Raw genomic sequence first — 19,103 nt, 5'->3', positions numbered from 1 at the left:
TCTATCATAGTATGTACAGCGCTGCTTTGGGCTATTATGTTCTAGCAGTGTCATCTGTTGCATAATATGCGCCACCAAGCAGAACACATACACCGGAACTATCATGATCATCAGCTGCTCATATGCACGAGTATATCCTACAACATACAACATCATATCATCATCTGAAACCATCGTTATCATCATGATTATGTAGTGATAATGGCTCTGATAACCTTTCCGTTGAAATCAACTTATCATCGTGATGTCAATGTTATGCGGGACTATGTTACTTTGGTGCTGTCGATGACATTGGGAAAACACCATCCTTTTAAAAACATGTCAGTCGCGTCTTCCTCAGAACCGCTCTCCAACAATTGTACAATCAAGTTCATCAATTACCGTCATTTGAGGGGGTATTGTCTATTTCAATTTCTCTCGACGCGCGTTTTAGACTTCTACAATAGGGAAAAGCAGGAAGCATACGTTTGTGTTGCAGTGTCCAAAGAAAGGGGAGAAGTGAAATTGATGCCATTGGCCCGCTGAAGATAAAGTTTAGAATTTTTTTGTTTGGTTGGTTGCAGGAACCGGGCGGGGCGAGAGAAAGCGGGGAAGTGGCAGCAGCAGTAAAAAAAAAAAAAGTTGACAGATCTCATTGGCAAGAAACCAAAAAATGAAAAGCGCCCTCACATTTGAAACGATTGCCCGTTGTTCAACGACCAAGGCCAAGGCCTCATTGTTGACGTTACCTCATGGTCCAGTCAACACACCTGTGTTTATGCCTGTCGGCACACAGGGCACCCTCAAGGGTTTGACACCGCAACAACTCAGTGATCTTAACTGTCAAATTATGCTCAACAATACCTACCATTTGGTAAAGTAGATTAACTTTTTTGGGGGTGGGGAAAAGAATGGAGAGAGAGAGAGAGAGTAGTAGAGAAGGACAATTGCTGAAAAATCCTTACGTTTGTACTGTTTTCACTTTAGGGTTTGAAACCTGGTCAGGAAACGTTAGATCGAGTGGGTGGTGCACACAAGTTTCAAAAATGGAATCGCAACCTTTTGACGGTAAAGCATTCAAAAAAAAAAAAACCAGTGATGAACAAAGAAAAAGGTTTACTGTACTTAACCTCGCACACACCCTACTCCCGTATATGTATGCATTAGGATAGCGGTGGTTTTCAAATGGTTTCGCTGTTAAAGTTAGCAAAGATCACCGAGGTGAGTGGACCCAAAAAACCTCCCCAATCGTTTAGAACCTCACACACGTGTTTCCTTTTGATAGGAAGGTGTTCAATTCGCATCACCACACGATGGATCATTGATGATGTTGACACCCGAACACTCAATGTCGTTGCAAAACTCGATTGGTGCCGATATCATGATGCAACTGGATGATGTGATTTCCTCATTGACAACCGGACCGCGTGTAGAAGAAGCCATGTGGCGATCTATCCGATGGCTGGATCGATGTATTGATGCACACAAGAATCAGGATCAACAAAATCTGTTTGCGATCATCCAGGGCGGCCTGAATACGGATTTGAGACGCAAGTGTGTTGAGGAGATGGTCAAGCGTGATACCCCAGGTTATGCCGTTGGTGGATTGAGTGGTGGTGAAGAAAAGGATGTCTTTTGGAGAATGTAAGTAAAGAAGCAGATCTGTCCAAGTGTCATTTGTTGTTGTTGTTGTTGTTGTTATTGACAACTGTTGCTATATTTGTGTAGTGTCACGTTATGTACAGATCTGTTACCGAAAACCAAGCCGATTTATTGCATGGGTGTTGGGTAAGCGGTTTCTTTCATGTATGGGACATCACTGGGAGAGAGCGAAGGGCTAATTAAGACGTGGCCTTTTATCATATGTAGTTACGCAGAAGATTTGGTCGTTTGTGTTGCACTAGGTGTAGATATGTTTGATTGTGTCTATCCGACTCGCACAGCCGTAAGTACACATGTGCTGCTACACATGCATATTTACAACAAATCCTAATTTCTCATTATCCCTCCTTCACAATAGCGATTCGGCAACGCATTGACGATGAAGGGCATTCTGTCGTTGAAATCCGGTAAATTTGCCAATGATTTTGGTCCTCTTGAAGAAGGATGCGACTGTCCAACGTGTCAAAACTACACACGATCCTACGTGCATTTGGTAGCTACCAAGGATACCGTTGGATGTCACTTGGTATCAGTGCACAATGTCGCTTTCCAGCTGCGACTGATGCGTCAAATGCGAGAGGCTATCATCAAGGACGAGTTCCCAGCATTTGTTGTCAAGTTCTTTGCCAATTACTTCGGTGGTGACAAGAGTCGGTACCCGGAGTGGGCGGTTAATGCATTGCAGAGTGTCGGTGTTGATTTAATGGCATCATCGTCATAGTTACTCTACCCTAGAAAGAGGGAAAAAAAGCTTGTTTTCTTTGTGTAAATTACATCGTCATCATCGTCATCATCATATATATTACTACTACTACTTTTCACTATCATCTAGATGCTTTGCTGCGTTGGTTGTTGCTGGAAATCTGGATCTTCTATTCAAAGAAGAAAGTTCAATAATAGTGATAGCATATAACATACTTGATTCTTCTACAGGAATCTATACACCACACTCCTATACTGTACTACACTGTATAACTCTAACCTCTAATTTCTGTCTTATCTTTCCCCCCTTGCTTTCAATTTTGAAAAACCGAGAGTGTTTAGAGTAAATGTGCTACTCATATGCGTGTATTGAGTGCATATACATGGAATATCTGACGCACGAAGAAGAGATTACTCGGAGAAAACAGATGCGTATATATGCAGTATACATTAGCGGGGGGGGGGGCTGAGAGAAAGGGATGGAATGGGTAAGCACCACTACAGGTTTCTGATAAACAGTGATCGTTACTTTTTATTACATACTACTGTTACTTGTATACATGTGTATATGTATATTATAGAGCTGACATCACAGTAAACAAACACAATTACTGTCCGGGAGAAAGCTCGTGGTTGCACCTATTAGCTTGCCCTTGTCCGGTGCTCTAACTGATTTTGTTTTGACGTTGATAAAGATGGAGGGTGTGAGAGGTTTCTGTCTTTTCCCCTCCCGCGCGCGAGGGAAGGAGTTGCTACTACTACAGAATTGATAAACACAAATCAAAGGAGGTTTGGGGGTTGGGTTGGTGGGAAGAAGGACACTGTATAGTACAGTATCCAGTGTTAGTGATGAGTGTATCTAGTAAGCGAGTGTGCGTGACATGCATGATGGCGGGGCGCTTAACAGGTGGGATATGAAGAAAGGGAACGCGCTTTACCAAAAATGAGAAAGTGTGGAAAATGCAATCATCCTTTTAGCCAACTTTCTTTCTGAGTGCAAGCTGCTGCTTGGTGCTCGAGTATAAAAGCGCATGTACGTGTGTGTGCGACTTGTTTCTTTCTTTTTTCTTTTTTTTCTTTAACGTTCACCCTAACTTTGGACCTTCACTTTAAACACCACCACCACCACCACTACTACTACTACTACTCATAAGACGCACTTTTTTTTAAATCATCCAGTATGAGAGAAATCATTTCGGTACACGTTGGCCAGGTAATATGATCAGATAGGTTTCTTTTGACAGTTACACACATGCACACGTCAGCGGCCTGGCATACACGTTCTTGGGTGGGGCGGGGTTGAAAAATTGTGCTTTAGAAAGGCGCGTCTCGGTTCCGGCTTGTGTGTGTGTGTGTGTGTGTGTGTGTAAAAGATAACACGATATGCATGTGTAAGTATGTAGAAAGAAGGAAAAGACTAAACATGCATATACACCTTTACAAACCATGATAGGCCGGTATCCAAATCGGTAATGCTTGCTGGGAACTTGTGAGTACTACATCAGCTTTTTGGGCTTTTGGCGTTGGTTGATGACGGTGGGAGTGTACTCACTTTTGGCTTAGTACTGTATGGAGCACGGAATTAGCCCTGACGGACGCATTCCTGGCGAGCAGGTGCTCGGGGATAACTCGTTCGATACCTTTTTCAGTGAGACAAGCGCCGGCAAGCATGTCCCTCGCACCGTGTTTGCGGATTTGGAACCCACTGTCGTTGATGAAGTCCGCACTGGCACTTACCGCCAACTCTTCCATCCAGGTATGCATGGGCTCCATGTATGCACTAAACATACGAGCAGCTTCCTCCTCCTGCCCCTCCTCCCCCCCCTCCTGCCAGCGTACACACACACTCTCTAACCCCTTCTCCTCCTTCTCACTCTCGCTCTCCTTGTGCTAAGGGAAACAAGTAATGTATACTCACGAGAGCGAGTTCAATTGATATCACACAGAGCAATTGATCACCGGCAAAGAAGATGCCGCCAACAACTATGCCCGTGGTCACTACACCGTCGGCAAGGAGCTCGTCGACACCGTACTTGACCGTGTGCGCAAGCTTGCCGACAACTGTAGCGGCTTGCAAGGTTTCTTGGTTTTCCACTCATTCGGTGGCGGTACCGGCTCGGGTTTCGGCGCCCTGTTGATGGAACGCTTGTCGGTCGATTACGGCAAGAAATCCAAGCTTGAATTCAGTGTGTACCCTGCACCCCAAGTCTCGACCGCCGTCGTTGAGCCGTACAACTCCATTCTGACCACGCACACCACCTTGGAACACTCGGACTGTGCCTTTATGGTGGACAACGAGGCCATTTACGACATTTGCCGCCGTAACCTGGATATCGAGCGTCCCACCTACGCCAACTTGAACCGTTTGATCGCCCAGGTCGTGTCATCGATCACTACATCGTTGCGGTTTGCCGGCTCGCTCAATGTCGACTTGAACGAGTTCCAGACCAACTTGGTGCCATACCCTCGTATTCATTTCCCCTTGGTCACCTATGCACCCATCATTTCGGCCGCCAAGGCTTACCACGAACAAATGTCCGTCTCTGAGATCACCACCTCGTGCTTTGAGCCCAACAACCAGATGGTCAAGTGTGATCCTCGCAATGGCAAGTACATGGCCTGTTGCTTGTTGTATCGTGGCGATGTCGTTCCCAAGGACGCCAATGCTGCCATTGCTTCCATCAGAACCAAGCGCACCATCCAGTTTGTCGACTGGTGCCCTACTGGTTTCAAGGTCGGTATCAACCATCAGCGCCCTAGTGTTGTCCCCGGTGGCGACGTGGCTGAGGTCCAGCGTGCGATCTGTATGTTGAGCAACACCACCGCCATTGCTGAAGCCTGGGCTCGTTTGGACCACAAGTTTGACTTGATGTATGCCAAGCGTGCTTTCGTTCACTGGTACGTCGGTGAAGGTATGGAGGAAGGTGAATTCTCGGAAGCCCGTGAGGATTTGGCTGCTCTTGAGAAGGATTATGAAGAAGTCGGCTCCGATTCGTTGGGTGATTCTGAAATCGAGGATGCTGAGGTCGAGTATTAAAAAAAAAACAAGTGTGCTGTATACCCCACCTTTTCTTTCAGTCAAATCAACATTTTTCTTCTTTTTGTCTATGTTTGGCGAATGTGAAATATAAATTTTGCTAAAGAAAGCCATCTTCAATACTATATGTTTTAAGTATATGTTGTGAGTGTCATCAGGATATTTGTAGTCCCTTCTTTATATGCAAGCAGACAACCGAAAGTTTTACATCTAGCGTAGTTGTAGATATCAGTAAGATAGGAGGAGCTATCTATGGCGCAGCAGTGAAAAAAGGCGTAATTTGAAGTATTTACTGTATATGTTTGTTACGCAATGTTTACAATGGGGCAGTTTGTTCTGTCTGTATTGTCGTCGTCACTGTAACTGCTGCTGCTGTTGTTTGAAGACACTATCCTCCGGTTGTGACCTAAGTAACAAGTACCGATTGTTTAAATAGCAACAACATCTGTATAATTGCTATACTTGTTCCTCTACGTTTTCACATATCTATACGATGTAATACCATGTATACTTGGTTAAAGAAAAGTAATCACCCTTGAAAAACATGTTAATTCTTTTTTGTATGTATACATGGGACAGGTTGGAAGCTTTGTAAATCACTACTTGCATATATATATATACCTTTTGTTGCTGTTGAATAATCATGCTGACAAAAACAAAGAAAAAACATACGAGGAGGAAGAATTTACAACAGAGGTTGTAAAAAGTGTCTGTATATGAACATTAATGGGAACGACACCAGCGTATACTGTATAGTTGTTGATCGATTGATAATTTCAAGTCTCGAAGGTCGATTTAAACACATACGCTGCTCAATACCTTATTTAAAGGTCTATTTGACAGCAGTCCAAATAATAAATCTGTTTCAATCATATGTTTTTGTTGTCTGCCTCCTAGTCGACCAGAAAAATAACAGAAACCACACAACGTTCTCTTCTTCGTTACATCGTCGCAGAGAAATCAGGGGAGTGCGTGCCATATCAGTGCTTCATTATTTCCTTCCACCACTTCTCACTGAGTATGTACCTTGGATTGTTTTACAGTAGGATCATCTTAACAGCTTTCTTACTCTAGTATGATACTGTACTAGCAGACACACGCATTACACCTTTTTTCTATAAAAATGTAAGTGAATTAAAAAATTTAAAAGGGACAAGAGGAGGGATCGCAACCAACAGCACATTTGTATGGCTTAAAGATTACACCTCCAGTTTCTTTACTGCTGCAATTTACAGTTATCTACTATTAAAAGAGAAGTGGTCCTTACGAAGTTACCCTTTTTTGGTAATTCGGATGGCTAAGCCCCGACATTTTTTTTCAACTGCCCTGAAAGCTTTTTTGTCTTTACACTGATTCCCTACTTCAACTTCGGTCTTTTTCTTACAAAATGAATTCGCAACAAGTATGTCGTTAGATTAGCTGGAACTGTGTTGTACCTTATGTACCTTACGATATCCAAAAGAAAAACTTTTGTTTGAAGAAAAGCGAATAAATATTAAATATGTGTATTCTCGGCTAAACAGCAAAACCAACCCGAAATTCGCACCTGTGTTTGCGGTGCAACCACCCATTCAACTCGACGCCATCGTGATTGTCCTTTGAATGAGCGTAATGTGCGCCGTAGACTTGACAATGTATGCTTCTTTTCATCCGTATTGGGAAATTAGCGAAATGCTTAGACGTGCGAAGCGCTTTAGGACGTGTTTAGGGTTTAGAGGTTGGGGGTGTTGGGGGGAACGTCCCGCAAAGTCGTTTAGTTTACTACATTTTTTGTGTGTTATGATTTCCTTGCTCTGACCAATTTTACGTGTAGGATCCTTTCATGTTTGAGCAACCTGACACTCAAGATGAGCAGCGTCGACCCTGCCCCCACTGTGGATCAACCACGCACCAACGGTCTTCGCATCGCGATTGCCCTGCCAATCCGAACAATAGATTGGAAAGCGCTGAAGCGACTGGTATGTGTTAGAACGCTGTGTTTGACTAAGGTGTCTTAGTGTATGCAAGGTATATACTTATGCATGAATTCTAGATTCTCGGTCCGATGATGCGCCATTAGCAGAACCTGTTCGCACATGCTCAAGCTGCGGGGCACCTGGCCATTCGCGACGAACTTCTGAAGAATGTCCTTTCAATGAAGCAAACGTTCAGTCTGAGCATGGAGCACAGTATAAAGTTGCGTGCACTATTCCTTTCGTCGCTGAGAGTGTGTTCGGTCCCAACATTTGTTTTACACCAGGAGACAATTTCCATCGACACGTTCTTGCTCGCATGAATGCTGTTTGTACGTTTTGTCAGGCACGTATGTGGATTGAGGAACGAATCACAAGTTCTTCAGTCTCGAACCCACGTTTCAGTATTTGCTGCACACACGGCAAAATACAGTTACCCATCCCTCGCCATCCGCCACAAGAAATCATTGACCTTTTGACCAATGGAAATGATACTAGCGACGATTTCTTCACCAATATTCGCGCTTATAACAACATGTTTGCATTTGCGTCCATTCGAGCAAACTATGATCGCAATTTAGCTGACGGATCGCAAGGTGTTTCAACTTTCCGCATAAATGGCACGATGTACCATTGCATGGGTGCTTTACGACCAGAGCAGCAGCAATCAGCCAACTTTGCTCAAATATATTTTGCCGATACGCAAGAGCAACTGGCACGAAGACAGACACTATTTACTGGACTCGATAATGGCATGATAGCTTTGCTCCAGCGCGTCATGGAGAGATGCAACCCATATGCGCAAACACTCATGAATGCTGCTGAATCATATCGTGACACACCTTTTGGAACACTACAGGTTGTCATCCGTTCTGCACGTGAAATGGGTAGACGCTATGACCAGCAGAGTTATCCAGAGGTCGCCGCTATGATTGTCGAAGATACAGTGGATGGCGCAACATCACCTCACGACATTGTCATCCGTGATCGTCAGTTAGGTTTACAGACCATCAGTTCACTCCATGCATCCTATATGCCCCTCCACTACGTGCTTATATTTCCTTTTGGTGATGATGGTTGGTTTGCTAGAATGCAGTGTGAAAGTACTGACCGCCAGACCACTACCGTTACGTTGCTCGAATTCTGTTCGTATATGCTCATGATCCGTGATGGAGAACGAGCGAGTTACCAGCACCATTTCCGTCGTCTTTTCCAACAATTGGTTGTTGACAATTATGCGCGCATCGAGTATTCTCGCCTTCAGTATATCACCAACAATCAGAATGATTTACGTGCTGAGGTTTACAATGGTATCGGTGACGATGTAGATCCACGTCAGATCGGTCGAGCCATTATTTTGCCATCATCTTTTACTGGAGGCCCACGGTACATGAAGCAGATGCTTCAGGATGGACTTGCAATCATTCGACAAAGAGGCAATCCAACCCTTTTCATTACGTTCACCTGCAATCCACAGTGGCCAGAAATTCAAGCTGAGCTCCTTCCAGGTCAGCAGGCATTTGATCGTCCTGACATCTGTTCGAGAATCTTCCATATGAAGATCACTGAGATGTTATCGCACATCAAAGAAACCAGTTGCTTTGGCCGCATCGAGGGGTATGTTGCAACCGTTGAGTTTCAAAAACGTGGCTTACCACACGTGCACATCCTACTCATCCTACACCATGAAGACCGTCCCCGTAATCCTTCTGACTACGACCGTTTCGTCTGCGCCGAGTTGCCAGATCCTAACACCCAGCCTCAACTGTACGCCACAGTCACAAGATCGATGATACACGGACCATGTGGAGATCTTAAACGGGACGCTGTTTGTATGAAAGATGGACGATGCTCGCAAGGTTATCCCAAAGCATTCGTTGCTGAAACGCGCGTAAGCAGAGACGGCTATCCAATCTATCGTAGACGCGAAAACATTCAACGTCGCCATCACTTTCACCGATCCAACTTTGTTGCTGACAATTCCCATGTTGTTCCTTATAACCCGTACCTATGCCAAAAGTACAATGCTCACATCAACGTTGAGATCTGTACCTCTGCACGCGCTATCAAGTATTTGTGCAAGTACATCACAAAAGGATCAGACAGGGCGCAGTTGGAGACACTTAGAGCTGGGCAGCCGGAAGCAGTACGATCCACTACTGCTGTTGTTGGCGCCGATACCAATACTGCTGCCAATGTTGAGCGCGAGGCAGTAGATGAGGTGACGCAATATCAAAACGCACGATATATTGGTCCTTGCGAGGCAATTTGGCGAACCTTCGAATACCAGGTCCATATGCACCATCCTTATGTGTCCCGCTTAGAACTGCATCTTCCTGACCAGCAATCTGTCACTTTCCACGCAAACGATTCGCGTGTAGGTCTTGCAGCAGCACGCAACAACGCATCGAGAACAAAGCTTACTGCTTTTTTCGACCTCTGTTCTCGAGATGAAGAGGCTCGGCAATATCTTTACGTTGAGATCCCTTGCCATTATACTTGGGATAAGCGAACGAAGACCTGGAACCGCCGCACCCGTCCACCTTTTCAAAATGTTGTTTCTCGCATCTACTTCGCGTCCCCGTCTAATATGGCATTGTATTCGCTTCGATTGCTCTTGCTTACTGTTCGTGGTCCTATCAGTTTTGAGTCGTTAAGAACGTTGAATGATGTCGTGCATCCATCCTTTGAAGCTGCCGCTCTCGCACATGGTTTGTTGGAATCCGATGACGAATGGGATCGTTGCATGACTGAGGCATCTATCCATTCTCCTTCAGCTGCAGCGCTTCGAGAACTCTTCGTCTATATTCTTACAAACTGCTCGCCTTCTGATCCACGCAGACTCTGGGATAATCATCGCGAAAGATTGAGCGACGATTACTTTTTCGAAATGCACGTTCAACTTCCGAATAATGAGACCGAGTTGGTACCTGATCAATGGGACCAAGTATTCCAGCGTACTCTTGGCGACATTGAAACACGATTACAATCCACAGGTCACCGCCTTTCCGAGTTTCCTTCTTTACCGCAAGACTTTGTCACCGAACTCGATGCTCTTCCACAGCTCACTGCTCTAGAAGCAGTCGAACGTGGGGAGTATGTCACAGAAGAGCAAACTCGAATTCACAACGAATTGTTCCCCACACTTAACGACAATCAAAGACATGCATTCAATACAATAATGCAGGCAGTTGACGAACCAGGTGACCAAAATCAGCCACATCTTTTCTTTGTCAATGGCCCTGGAGGTACCGGCAAGTCACTGCTGTTCAAGACGTTGTTAAGTCGTGTTCGTTCGCGAGATCAGATTGCACTGCCTGTTGCTTCCTCTGGCATTGCTGCAATTCTGCTTCCCGGTGGTCGCACAGCTCACAGCCGTTTTAAAATACCGATCAATGCAGACGATACTACTACTTGCAATCTTCGACTTGGTGGTCCACACGCACATCTCATACAACAAGCATCTTTGGTTATTTGGGATGAAGCTGTAATGTGTAGCAAGTACAATTTTCAGGCTGTTGACAAGGCATTACGTGATATCATGGGTGCTGTCGATCCTGTGTACGAGGGTGTTCCCTTTGGTGGAAAGGTTGTTGTTTTTGGCGGTGACTTTCGCCAGCTGCTGCCTGTTGTCAAAAAAGGCACACGATCTGAGGTTGCCGGAGAGTGCATCCGGTCTGCACCTTTTTGGGCGGATGTCCAGGTGTTGCACCTTACAGTCAACATGCGTGTCCGAAATGCAGGTCCAACTGCTGCAGCGTTCGCGGAAACACTTCTTGCCATTGGTGATGGACGGCCTCCGCACAGAGAGAGCATAGAAATACCGCGAGAATGGCTCATTGATGCAAGAGATCCAGTCGCGCTAATTGATGCCATTTACCCATCGATCCGTCAGCCCAATCCACAACCTCAAGAATTCAGCAATCGTGCTATTTTAGCAGCTAAAAATGTTGACGTTGACGAGATCAATGATTGTGCGTTTGAGCTTTTTCCTGGCCAGAGCAGGCAGTATCTTTCGACTGACCGTATTATTGACGCAGACGATCCAGACGTCGCCGCCGCCAGCTATCCTCCTGAGTATCTTCGCTCTTTAAGTGCCAGTGGTATCCCGCAACATGCTCTTGATCTTAAAGTGGGAATGCCATTAGTGCTTATGAGAAATCTCAATCCTGATGAAGGTCTTTGCAATGGGACCAAAGTTTTCATCACAGCTCTATAAGATCATTGCATTGTTGTCAAAAGGATGGATCGAGGCCACGACGGTGAGGAACACTATCTCCCTCGAATTAATATGTGTACCACAGAGGGTGAATATCCATTCATCCTTTGCCGACGCCAATTCCCTGTTCGCCCCGCATTCGCCATGACCATACATAAAGCACAAGGACAGACATTAACCCATGTTGGCATCCGTTTGCAAGAGCCTGTGTTTGCTCATGGTCAATTGTATGTTGCTCTTTCACGAGCAACCAACCCAGATAATTTGCGTATTTCTGTCGATATGTCAGAATTATCCACTACAGATGTCCCTGCTACAACAAACATCGTTTACCACGAAGTGCTCTTACACCCACCACAACAATCACCACCTCAAACCCAAACACACACAGACAACGATGCTACTGCTGCTACATCTTAGACCTCGCCCTTTCTCCCCACTCTTTTTCCTGCTCTTATACTTTCACTTTTGTATACATATCATTTTAGATTTCTTATTTCTTTCGCACAATGCCTGCCATTAGTAAAACTTATAGTCCGCTATCTTTAACTTCTGTAGGGTTTAGTGTAGTAGCAGTTGTAGCAGTGAGCGAAGCGAACGAGTTTCGGGTTGTAGGTAGGCGTAGCAGTAAGTAAGCTCGCGAAGCGAGCTTTGGTTAGGGTTTAGAAGGGGGGTGTGGGGGGGAACCCCCCACCTTGGGGGTCTGGGGGGAACCCCCAGGAAACATCCAATCCGTTGAATGACCCGGAGCGCAGCGAAGGGGCTCATTCAGCCGAGCGAAGCGAGGCAGGTGGATGTTGATAATCATTACAATGAAAAGAAGGAAAAGACCTGTGATGTCAACTGTATTGTTGTGTTGTTTTTTTGAGCCATTGTTGCATAACTTTTCAATGGGTTGCGGTGAAGGAGAACGAGACAACAATGTCAAAGCTTTGATGGTCTTGAGACCGAGCCTGATATACCCACAGCGTGGCCATCGCCGCGTGGATCACTCCCACCAGCAAGAATCTGTTGACCGGTACTACGATCTCTTTTAACTAGGATGATCTGACCTCGGCCAAAGAACGCGCGTTCATGACCCCCAATCACCTCGCAGACATGTCCCATGGCTTCCAATTCGTCGATAACTTTTTGAGGAATGCCTTCCTCAACACACACAATCGAGCTGGTTAGGTCCAAAAAGATACGTGCATTAGGCGTGAGTTCAAAATTGGGCGTGTTTTCTTTCGTTCGCGGCGGAGCAACGCAAATCCTAGGTACATCAACAGCATGTTGCGGGTTGGCAAGAAAATGCATCAAGCTCATGATAAATTGGAGTTGACCCTGTGGTTGAACGTAGCCGCCCATAACTAGAATTAAGAATATTATATGCTGATTGTAAATATACATTGTATATCTTGGCATGATGACGACGTCGTGGACGGCTGAAAGTGTGCGAGGTTTTCTTACTTCCAAGGCATGCTGCAAGTTCATGGTCGCCATTGGTTGTTTTTCGAGTGACCATGGATGGAATAAGAGTGTGATGGGGCCGTTTCCGAGGACCAATACAATTGGGAAGACTTTCGTCGAGAACGAATGTACATCCTCGATTGTGGAGAGGGAATCCACATTTGTCAGGGACCACTTTGGACTATAACACGCAAAACATTTAAGTGGTTTTAGTATTTAAATACACATTGATACGTAGTATGTGAATCAGTCATAAACAAAAGACTTACCCCAAAGACCGAAAATGTCGAGTTCTTGAGAGATCATAAAACGGCGTTCAGGAGAAAACAGGCATCATCATATAGTGAATAGATGTTTAGTATCTGTTGACGATTGTCTTATTTTTTATACCTACTTACCAGGGCACTGCATGCATTTCCCTCTGCGTCAACGACAGAAAAATACACAGTATCACTATTCCGCTCGGGATATCCTTTCTGAACCGTGTTATTTCTCTTTTTCATATCCACCAATCTGGCACGTTCGGAAAGATATGCCTTGCTCAATAATTTTTTGGTCGGAACAGCATCGGCCATCACCTGAGGATCGCTCACATAATACCTAGCATCTGCAAACGCCAAACGCATGACCTCGATAATAACATGGAGATACTCTGCCGAGTTATGCTCTAGTTTGGAAATTTCCAATCCATGTTCTTCTTCCAAAGCCTTTATAATCCCAAGCGCAATCAGTGTGGTGATGCCTTGTGTATTTGGTGGCATTTCCCATATTGTTTTGTCATGATAATCCATTGAAATCGGTTCATTGATGAATTCGGATGTGTGTGAAGCGAGATCCTGTTGAGTCATCAAGCCTCCACGTGATTTGATTGCGTTTACAATAGCATCTGCGATACGCCCCTTGTAAAACCCATCCTTTCCTTGTGCAGCAATAGCTTTGTAAGTACTAAAAATGTATTTTCACATTTTAAGTTAGCAAAATGATGAGGTTTCTTCTAGGACTTATGTGCCCTATATAAAAGACCACCATGGTGAGTGTTTATCAAAGAATGATAACAACTTACTCTGCAAGGTCAGGAAATCTCATCAACTCGCCTTCAGCAGGAGCACGAGTGCCATCGAGAAGCAATGGGCTTTCTGGGCCACTCATTTTCTTTGTGATGTCTATCTGCACTTCCCACTGTAAACAAAGCCAATGTATCAGTATTATAACGTAAAATGGCTGGTAGTCTCTTCCAATATTCCTTTCAAAAAAACTCAATATACCATTCCTGCTGAAATATAAGATACAGGGAATCTTTGATTTTGTATACAGAATAAAAATTTAGCTTAAATGTGCAAACTTTATGTAGCAGATGGTACTCTCTAGATACACAGAGAAGAGTTTATTACCCGTTCTCGGCCAAATTGATTGATGACTCCAGAATTGCGGCCATGTCCAGTCTACCAGATCCGTGATGTTCTACTGTATCTACCCATGCAGCTGCCGCACCGGGTACAGTGATAGCGTGAATACTATGCTCCGGGAGAGAAGGGTGCTCAATCCCAACTTGTTCGCGTAAATATTTTGCAGTTATTGCTGCAGGAGCTCTGTAGAGGTGTGCATTATGGTTCGTTCAGCAAAGTAATTTTATACTCACTGCTTATGTCGCTAATATACAAGGTCCTCCTCTTCTATCCAGTTCCTTCCTTGCACATACACTCCTGCTGAAATTACCTTCCTGTGCCATTGATTCCAGTGACTTTACGGGTCCTTGCATTATAAAACATGTAAACTGCATCACCGCCAATACCTGTCGATGCAGGCTCTGGATTGTCATTGATGGGTCAGGTTAGTGTTGTTAACTAATTTTAGGCAAGCCCATCCACATTGTTTATTTGATTACCAGTTACTCCCAAAGCAGCGGCTTTCATTATCAATTATCGAATCATGGTGATAGAATCGTGGTGAGTGACTGAATTGTTCAAAGATCAGATGTGTGTTTTGAAAAAAAGAAGACATACAAACTGCAATAGCGGCATCCTAATCGAGAAGATGACAACATGTTAAAAGCAAGAATGAATGTGATATTGAAGCGAAAAACAGATGGTATGATACACATCCTTATCACTTACCGCTGCGTTGCCTCCTTTCTTAAGGATGTCAATTCCAGCTTGTGTTGCTAACGGCTGACTACAAGTAAACATGTTTTCAGTACAGTGTATTATGCTCTTAGTAAATTTGCCAACTCCCTCCTCCCTTGCTGTTGTCCGTATATATATGGCGCATTTCAGGTCAAGAAACTAAAACGAGATGTTAAACATACGAGCTTGCAACCATTCCATTAGTTCCATACACAACAGAGCGACGTGAAGCGAAGGGAAACACAGTATCTACACTCATTTTTATGTGCTAAAGTTGAGCAAAAACAAACGAGTAAGATGTTTACCATAGCTTTTTTCTTCTTCTTTAAATATCTCGTCGTTTTAGCCTGGACTGTTATTGTTGAATGCATGATGCACGCATGCCATTATGCATAACATAAAGTACATCCAGCCAGTAATACTCCAGAAAGTACGCCAAGTCAGTTGGTAACGATTAATGCAGATGGCATTACATATCACAGATATTTGCCGCCTCCGAGTATACATAATATATGCTTACTAGTCATCAAATGCTTAATTCAATACTGTAGTGCTGCTTGTGTGTCAATGTATCTCTGTCGCGCCTTATAATAAATTGCCAGCGCAAAAATCTACGTGGTGAAAAGATAAAATTGTTAGGAAGTCCAACATTCTGCAAAGTTTACGTACATAGTATTTTTTAATAGTTCAAAAAGGTTATTACCGATCGTATTTAGCCCAAAGAATGACAGGCAGACCTGAAATGTTCTTGATGAGAACCGGATCATGCTTGAAAGAGATCCTGTGTGTCCCTTCGAAAGCGCTTCAAATTTCAATCCTAGGATACTGAGCTAAAAGAGATAGTTGAACCTCTATGTCGCAGGTCATTTCACATGGGGGCTCCTCAAAGAGCACTTGAAAAAAACGTAACTTTCGTCGAGCTTCAACGAAATATCGATGCTCCTTACAATAGTTTATGGATAATGTGGCTCTATTCTCTACATGTCGTATCCTTATGTTCTGTTTTAAAGCCTTTTGAGCCTCGCTGTTTTGTCAAACTACGCTTAATATACAGTATGGTCGGAGACAAGACTTGTATCGTTATCAGTGAATGATCTCGAGCACTCGTTCACAACCATACAAGTTGATCATGCTGCTCATGTATAATGCGTTTATCTTTAATGTATCAGTGCGGTTTAATTACAGAGTGGCGCACAGGGTGTTTTAGCCAAGTTGGATGAGCTTTGAGGTCCTCTTAATTGTTAACGCTTGGAATCAACTGGTATATAGCCGAATTCAACCACAGATATCACATTCAACCGAATCTCCGAAAGTTGTACAAAAGCTTTCATAATGACGATTATTGTGTCTTCCTCCCCATCCTCAAACTTAAATTTCACTTCATGGATCATATATCTGACTAAATTACCGCTGTGTTTACAGTTCCAGTCTAGTATGAAACAAACATTATTCTTAGCCGTATCACATAGATATGCTCGCGAGAAAAGGTGTTCATGCCCAAGTGCGTGGTTGTAGAGGGGCATCAGACTGAATACTTCTAATCACGCGTTGCCGTTACAGTGACGAAATGAAGAGCATCGAAAAACAAGTTATACCGTCTCCGAATTTTTTGGGATACATATACTATACTACTACCAAGCAGTACTAAAATGTACAATGGTTTTTTTTTTCGAAAAGGTTCAACATCAGGTACGCAACAAGACCGTTTTTTCCCCGCCATATCAAATACGGTTATATTGTCGATCATTCTGCTGTAGTCAGATCAGTATTACAACCACTCAATCTCTGTTTACTGCTGCTGCAAGTAATAGATCAATAAATTCCAAAAAGTCTCTTACTATCGTATACTATACATTGTAGCAGCACCACAAAAGAAGCTTAATGGCGATGTATGTGTACACATAATACATGACATACTCTTTCTCTCCTTGTCAATCACAGCTCATTATATATCTCTTACATTATTTACAAAGGAAAGTTATACTGATATCTAATACGGTTATTGGCTGGCGCAGAAGAGGGAAACTTAGCATAGATCAAAGTTGAAACATCATTGGAGCACCGAATCGCGCGTTTCGTGGAGTTGAACAAACGACGTGATCAGCAAACGCCCGCTAACAGGGCCCCGGGTAAGGGCTGTAATTGATTCTCAGAACCCCAGCAACTGTGCAGTACAAAAAACAAAATATACTGTTTTCCTCACTGTTCTTTTTTCCCTTACTTTAACCCCAAAAACGAATAATAAGGTAAAAAAATACCACGGGTGTTTGCACTTTATTGTTTAGATATTTGTTGTATATACTTATCCACGATCTATTTTTTGATCCATCATGTCTCAGCATGTCTGTCCCTGGTACGTTTTTCTTCTTTTTTCAATCATCTTGTGCCATTGCGGGTTTCGAGTTAAGGAAAAACACGCGTTACTCACATATGTGTATGTATTATTTGTTATAGTCGCCTTCAACGATATTGGTAAGCCCGCCAAGGATCTTTTGTCCAAGGACTACCCCATTGGTGGTGTTAAGCTTGAGGTCAAGACCACCGCCCCCAACGGTGTGGTAAGTTTAGAACAAAAGGGGTGTATATAGTGTATACATGCAAACAAGAGTAGAATTACTTACAAAAAGGACATGGTTTTGTAATTTTGGTGCATGTGCTCTATTAGACCTTCAAGGTCAACGGTCAGCGTGACAACAAGACCGGTATCATTGTTGGTGACCTTGAGACCAAGTACGCCGACAAGGCCAAGGGCGTCACCTTCACTGAAGCCTGGACCACCTCCAACCACTTGAACGGCAAGATCGAGCTCGAGAACAACTTGGCCAGTACGTATATACTGTATAATATTGTGTTTCTCTAGTGTGTGTGTGTGTGTGTGTTGCATTTATCCCATAATGTATGGCTAACTCAAATGTTGTGTTATTACAGAGGGCCTTAAGCTCGAGTTGTTGACCTCGCTCCTTCCCTCCGTTAACGAGAAGGGTGCCAAGATCAACGCTACCTACAAGCAGCCCAACGTCCACACCGTTGCCACTTTCGATGTCTTCAAGGTAAGCGTTTTATCTCATTCTCTCTCTTTCTTTCTCCCTAGACTGTTAAGGAAAGAACGAAGGAACGAACAAAAGGAAGGATTAGGGCAAAAAGGAACTAAATGTTCGGTTTTTTTGTGTTTAGACCAACTTCAGCGTCAACTCTGTTGTTGGCCGTCAAGGTTTCCTTGCTGGTAGTGAAGTCTCCTACAACGTTGTCGATGGCAAGGTAAAGAACAGGGGAATACTATCTATATTATGAAAAAGGGGAAAAAGGGGAGGACTGGAGAATATATGCATGGATATGTGGAACTGATCCATGATTGTTTTTGATGCTGATGCATTACACAGATCAGCCGTTATAACGCTGCTTTCGGTTACTCTGCTGCTGAGTACGCCGTCGCCGTCCACGTCACCAACAACTTGAACAGCTATGCTGCTTCCTACTACCACAAGGTCAACAGCGACCTTGAGGCCTCTGGTAAGGCTTCGTGGGATGCCTCGGGCAACAACGCCGTTGCCCTCGAGGTCGGTGCCAAGCTCAAGCTCGACAAGTCTGCTTTCGTCAAGGGCAAGATCGCCAACTCTGGTGTCCTCGGTGTTGCGTAAGTGTTTCTTGGGTGTGAGGACTACAAAGAGAGATAGATAGAGAGAGTATAATACTAAATATCCCCCAATCTTATAGTTACACCCAGGCCCTCCGTCCCGGTGTCAAGGTCAACCTCGGTGCCTCCATCGACACCACCCGTCTCAACGAAAACGCCCACAAGCTCGGCCTTTCGTTCACTTTGGAAAACTAGATTTAGTAATAATAGTATAGAAGGCGACAACTGCGATGATGTTTGCTTTGTTTTCAACTACCATAAAAATTCAGTAATAACTTTTCCGTCCCTCAAAATATGCAACTGTTCTCAAATGTGGACATAATTTTGTCATGCTTTTGTTGAGGGG

At 44.0% G+C, this 19,103-nt stretch overlaps 4 protein-coding genes across 4 annotated transcripts; 3 read left to right on the top strand and 1 right to left on the bottom strand.

The window, feature by feature from the left end:
* Positions 1-571: 571 nt before the first annotated feature.
* Positions 572-2,709, top strand: BDB00DRAFT_842369 (tRNA-guanine(15) transglycosylase-like protein). Its single transcript, XM_053124884.1, has 7 exons — positions 572-853; positions 967-1,047; positions 1,147-1,200; positions 1,265-1,623; positions 1,708-1,767; positions 1,849-1,924; positions 2,000-2,709. Exons 1-7 carry the CDS (start codon positions 653-655, stop codon positions 2,360-2,362), a joined length of 1,194 nt encoding a protein of 397 aa, XP_052975907.1. The 5' UTR covers positions 572-652; the 3' UTR covers positions 2,363-2,709.
* Positions 2,710-3,415: 706 nt separating this feature from the next.
* On the top strand, positions 3,416-5,620 carry BDB00DRAFT_842367 (tubulin alpha-3 chain). Its single transcript, XM_053124883.1, has 4 exons — positions 3,416-3,556; positions 3,797-3,832; positions 3,907-4,099; positions 4,290-5,620. The coding sequence occupies exons 1-4, from the start codon at positions 3,524-3,526 to the stop codon at positions 5,378-5,380; spliced, it is 1,353 nt and encodes a 450-aa protein (XP_052975906.1). The 5' UTR covers positions 3,416-3,523; the 3' UTR covers positions 5,381-5,620.
* Positions 5,621-12,409: 6,789 nt separating this feature from the next.
* On the bottom strand, positions 12,410-15,407 carry BDB00DRAFT_980814 (nucleophile aminohydrolase). Its single transcript, XM_053129975.1, has 12 exons — positions 15,306-15,407; positions 15,115-15,172; positions 15,004-15,022; positions 14,886-14,906; positions 14,717-14,807; positions 14,392-14,589; positions 14,266-14,296; positions 14,064-14,179; positions 13,399-13,945; positions 13,270-13,293; positions 13,001-13,181; positions 12,410-12,900 (listed from the first exon to the last, which is right to left on the bottom strand). Exons 1-12 carry the CDS (start codon positions 15,380-15,382, stop codon positions 12,476-12,478), a joined length of 1,788 nt encoding a protein of 595 aa, XP_052975905.1. The 5' UTR covers positions 15,383-15,407; the 3' UTR covers positions 12,410-12,475.
* A 1,952-nt stretch (positions 15,408-17,359) lies between these two features.
* BDB00DRAFT_842359 (eukaryotic porin/Tom40) lies at positions 17,360-19,050 on the top strand. Its single transcript, XM_053124882.1, has 7 exons — positions 17,360-17,476; positions 17,578-17,681; positions 17,789-17,948; positions 18,052-18,173; positions 18,298-18,381; positions 18,504-18,757; positions 18,838-19,050. Exons 1-7 carry the CDS (start codon positions 17,464-17,466, stop codon positions 18,950-18,952), a joined length of 852 nt encoding a protein of 283 aa, XP_052975904.1. The 5' UTR covers positions 17,360-17,463; the 3' UTR covers positions 18,953-19,050.
* Positions 19,051-19,103: the final 53 nt, after the last annotated feature.

Source organism: Zychaea mexicana (genome assembly GCF_025766255.1).
Source record: "Zychaea mexicana strain RSA 1403 chromosome Unknown BDB00scaffold_84, whole genome shotgun sequence".
Lineage (NCBI taxonomy): Eukaryota > Fungi > Mucoromycota > Mucoromycetes > Mucorales > Lichtheimiaceae > Zychaea > Zychaea mexicana.
Note: the sequence above shows the minus strand (reverse complement) of the source record. Positions and strands in the feature narration are given on the sequence as shown.